Source organism: Sinocyclocheilus anshuiensis, unplaced genomic scaffold (genome assembly GCF_001515605.1).
Source record: "Sinocyclocheilus anshuiensis isolate Anshui unplaced genomic scaffold, SAMN03320099.WGS_v1.1 scaffold596, whole genome shotgun sequence".
NCBI lineage: Eukaryota > Metazoa > Chordata > Actinopteri > Cypriniformes > Cyprinidae > Sinocyclocheilus > Sinocyclocheilus anshuiensis.
In genome coordinates this window covers 133,511-138,423 of record NW_015554089.1, presented here as the reverse complement: position 1 = coordinate 138,423, position 4,913 = coordinate 133,511, and the positions used below count along the sequence as shown (strand labels likewise).

Genomic DNA, 4,913 nt, shown 5'->3' with positions numbered 1-4,913 from the left:
TAAACACACTTGGCAATAAAGCTCTTTCTGATTCTGATGAAAATGCAAATTCAATCTCTGACAGCAGGTGGTGCTTATAGAACACTAGCAGCGTTTCCTGAGTTATTGCTGTACGCAGCGCTGCACTTATTAACACTCCTTTAATATGTATTTAATGAAGGTAAAAGGAAAAAGAAAATGCCATCGAAACTTTTCTGAAGACAGTCAGTTCTCCTCAGAAATATATCCATGTTAACCCCCACCCTAATTCCATAATTATGGTTTTCTTTCAGTATTTTGAGCATGGCAAACAATGAATTTGTTCTCTCTGGTACAGTATTTTCTCTGCTTGCGACTATTCTCTCCTCTTTGTGTCCGTCTTCAGTGCATCTGTCTTACAGATCATATATCATGATGATCATTACGTTTGTGTTACCAAATTGCATCCCGTCAGGAATAACCTGCCCACACTGTTTTTAACCAGGTCGTTTTTGATTACTGTCAGTTTAAATGCCGGCGTTGCCAGGTATTGAAAAACAAACAAAATAATCCAAAAATAAATAAACCGCAATGAGTCCAAATCTTAAGTTATGGAAATATATAAAGATATCGCTGTCCCTAACTTGCCTATCTTTATGTATTTCGTTACTCCACAGCAATATATAAATCCAAGATAAAGAGCAGGTATGCTAAACCGAGACAAGGCATCATAAAGATGTCAAGTTAGGAGACTGTTTATGCCGCGCATTAAGGATAAGACTGATAAGATATCACTTCCTATACGTGCTACAGCTGCAGTGACTAGCTAATCTGCTTTGATGTGAAGAAGCCATAACAGTCTCCATCACGCTTATAAGCGCAGACAGGATAACGTACATATACCTCAGGCAAGATTAACCCAGACAGGAATACATTCTCTTGGATTTTTAGGACTTAAATCCAAAGCTTACAATCAAGAATGTGGAAAACAAATAATCTACTATATGCACAAACCATTTTGTAGAAGAAACGTATGAGGGGCCATACAAGCCATAATTCATTCTGGCACTCTCACACACTTACATTCTCCTTTCACATACATATATTTTGCTTTCACACACATACATTCTCCTTTCACATACATGCATTTGGTCTCTCACACACATATATTTTCCTTTCACATACATGCATTTGTTCTCTCACACATATATTTTCCTTTCACACACATGCATTTCTACTTTCACACACTTACATTCTCCTTTCACATACATGGAAACCGCAATGAGTCCAAATCTTGAGTTATGGAAATAATATAAAGATATCGCTGTCCCTAACTTGCAACCTCCCACTTTATTCACTTCCTAAATTAAGTGACAAAAAAAATTCCATAGACGCTTATAATACGTGTATCTGGCAACACGACTGAGGCTGAGCCCGCGTCCTCAATCACAACTCACTCAAGGTACGAGGCCATGTAACCTTTTCACAATGATATTTATTTATTTATTTATTTATTTTTAAACCCACATAGCTTGCTGAAATACTTCTGCAGCCGCCTCATCTACCTCAGCCATACTGATCAGGACCTGTCCTGGTGACCCTGATCGTGCCTGACCTGCCTTCCGTTTCCACTATAGCTACTCCTTCCGTTTCCACTATACTCTCTCTCACACATACATACATTCATGCTTGTATGATAATGTATGTTTTCTTATGAGGGGCCGTATAAGCCATAATTCATTCTGGCACTCTCACACACTTACATTCTCCATTCACATACATGCATTTCTACTCTCTCTCACACACATACATTCATTTCTGCTTTCACGCACATACAGTACATTCTCCTTTCACATACATACATCTCTACCTTTTTTTGGTATCCATTACTTCTTATTCACTTCCTAAATTAAGTGAAAAAAAAATCCATAGATGCTTATAATACGTGTATCTGGCAACACGACTGAGGCTGAGCCCACGTCTTCAATCACAACTCAATCAAGGGATGAGGCCATACAACCTTTTCACGATGATAATATTTATTTATTTTTTAAACCCACATAGCTTGCTGAAATACTTCTGCAGCCGCCTCATCTACCTCAGCCATACTGATCAGGACCTGTCCTGGTGACCCTGATCGTGCCTGACCTGCCTTCCGTTTCCACTATAGCTACTCCTTCCGTTTCCACTATACTCTCTCTCACACATACATACATTCTTCTCTTACATACACATATTTTCTTCAGACATACATACATTCTATATATATATATATATATATATATGAAAGGAGAATGTATCATGTGAAAGGAGAATGTATGTGTGTGAAAGCAAAAATATATGTATTTGAAAGGAGAATGTATGTGTGCGTGAGAGTAGAAATGTATGCATGTGTAAGGAGAATGTAAGTGTGTGAAAGCAAAAATATATGTATGTGAAAGGAGAATGTACGTGTGTGAGAGTATATACTATCAAATTCACACCCCAGCATATGTAGTGTCATGAAAGACCTTAATTACTTAACAGTTCACTTACACTTAACATTTATATTAAAAATTTCAGAGTAATAATGTTTTGAATGTGTAGGTTTCATAAATTTAGGCTATTTTGAGCAGTTGTGTTCAAAGGAATTTAATGAAATCCATTGAAGTCAGTACTGGTAAAATTCAAATTCAATTTCTAAAATATTGATAAAATATGCATCAAACTGGTTTTTGCTGTAGTTCTTTTCTATAGTATAGTAATGAGGAGACATTACTCATTAATAAATAAACTCAAGTCAAAATAATTTTGTAAATGACTTTTTATTGTAAATCCCATTTTTTCATCTTTGACCTAGAGGAATGCAGCTGCTCAAAACGTCAATATTTTTTGAAAATATTCCATGAACATTTTAAACCTTGTACATGTGCAAATCTGCAAAACAATATAAAGAAAATAAATTAAAAAATAGGACTTTCTATTTGCTTTTAAACTGTAAACGCTTTTCACTAAGCTGTTTTTGTCCATATGTCTGAAATTCAAGTACTTTCAAGTACTTTCAAGAAGCGTGGGAACCCTGTATATATATATATATATATGACCCAGATGACATTAAATATGGTTCTGAGGTTAATTATTGTCTGTTGAAAACATCAAACGTCACAATTCAAGAGACATTTAAAATCAAATTTTGGTAACACTTTCTATGAAGCCTGTATTTATAATACATTGTAAGGGTATTCTTAAGGCATTATAATGAATGCATTATAAAAAAAAAAATTAAAAATTAAGAGAATGATCATTTATAACACACAAAGAGCACCCTGTTAAATCCACTTAATTTGTAATGGACTATAAGTCTCATATCTTGACATTGTTTATTTAAGATCTGCACAGTATCTTACTACATCTTGTGAGAGGTTAGGAGTGGTTGAGTGTTTTTGAGTGTTTCCTGTGAGGTTAATTTTAATTTTGCTGTGAGCTAGTTTAAGATCAGTTGTAATACTTTCAAACGAAAAAATGCAACGTGTTTTTTTATTAGATAACATTTTATTTTGATGGTCCCCTTTAGTCTATTGACTATAAGCAACTTTGCAACTACATGTCAACTAATTAGTAGGCTTAGTTAAGGTTAGGGTTGGTAGAATAAGTTGATGTACTTGCAAAGTTGCTTATAGTGAGTAGAATATATGTTGGGGGGTAAAATGTGCTTGGAAAAAAATATGATCAGAATATCAACGTGCCTAATAATTATGCACGCACTGTAAGATGTGCGCCCTTTACGCAGAGTGTGCGTGATTGCAAAATCGAAAGTGAAAGTGAACAGCGAGCGCTCATTCAAATGCAATTTCATACCCCGCATATTGATAGCGGCTCCCTGATGTGCGAAAATTACGGGGTTAAAGCAAAAAAAATTTGTTCCTCGGCCAAGCCCTGTTCCACAGCCAAACCCGTCACACACCCAGTTTAAGAGCAGTGTGGATCATGGACTGTCTGTGTCATGTTTTGCCCCTGTTTCTGTTCCCTTATTTGGTCTTGTTCCTGTCCTCGTTTAGTTTAATTAGTCATCCCATACACCTGTGTCTTCCCAATTATCCTGTGTATTTAGCCCCAGTCTGTGCAGTCTGTGTTTGTAGGTTCTTAACGTCATTAGGGCCTTTCGCAGCGCTTTAGTTCCAGAACTAAATGTACAGTACTAAAGTAGTCACACACCCAGTTTAAGAGCAGTGTTTTTCTTCTTGTAATTAGGAGCGCTTGTCCTCCTAATTAAAAGAAATTAGGAGCAACTTCTAATCAATAATAAAAAATTCTGACTCAAATGAGTCAATGAAACATTTGACTCCAAGTGATTTCAGGGTCATTTTCTTTTTACCTTTGTAAATGCATTTTTCTAATTTTATTAAATGTATGCAGTGTTTCCTAGGATTTTTTTCCAGCTGTGGTGGCAGGACTAATTCTCATGGACTACGCCCCCTCCCCACCCAAGAATCACGTGCACTCAGAATTGCCTTCCTAATACGAGCTGACATTTGACTCAAAGTGATTTCAGGGGCATTTTCTTTTTACATTTGTAAATGCATTTTTCTAATTTTATTAAATGTATGCAGTGTTTCCTCTAGTTTTCCAGCTGTGGTGGCAGGACTATTTCTCATGGACCATGCCCCCTCCCCTCCCCACCCAAGAATCATGTGCACTCAGAATTGAATTTAACTAAAAAAGACAAGTAAATAGTAAATAATAAAAAAAGAACAAATAAATTAATGACAATCAATAGCACAAACAAAAACAATAACAATAAATGTTTTCAGTTAGGTCTAACTATAATCTATTCAACTGTAAAATAATACTGGATAGTCTTCACTGTATAATGAAAGACAGCAGCAGGTTCATTTAGGCTGCTGTCTCTTTAAGACCTCATGCAGGATCTAATATACTGATACACATGGCTCTATGCTTACTTTTCTTTTTAGGAG

General features: G+C 35.8%; 1 protein-coding gene across 1 annotated transcript in view; it reads right to left on the bottom strand.

Moving 5' to 3' along the window:
* LOC107669260 (immunoglobulin-like domain-containing receptor 1) overlaps positions 1–4,913 on the bottom strand; it is a 49,155-nt gene that overhangs the window by 4,685 nt on the left and 39,557 nt on the right. The window contains exon 6 of the mRNA XM_016461442.1: positions 441–449. Coding sequence (XP_016316928.1) covers positions 441–449 — 9 coding nt within the window. The remainder of the gene's footprint in view (positions 1–440; positions 450–4,913) is intronic.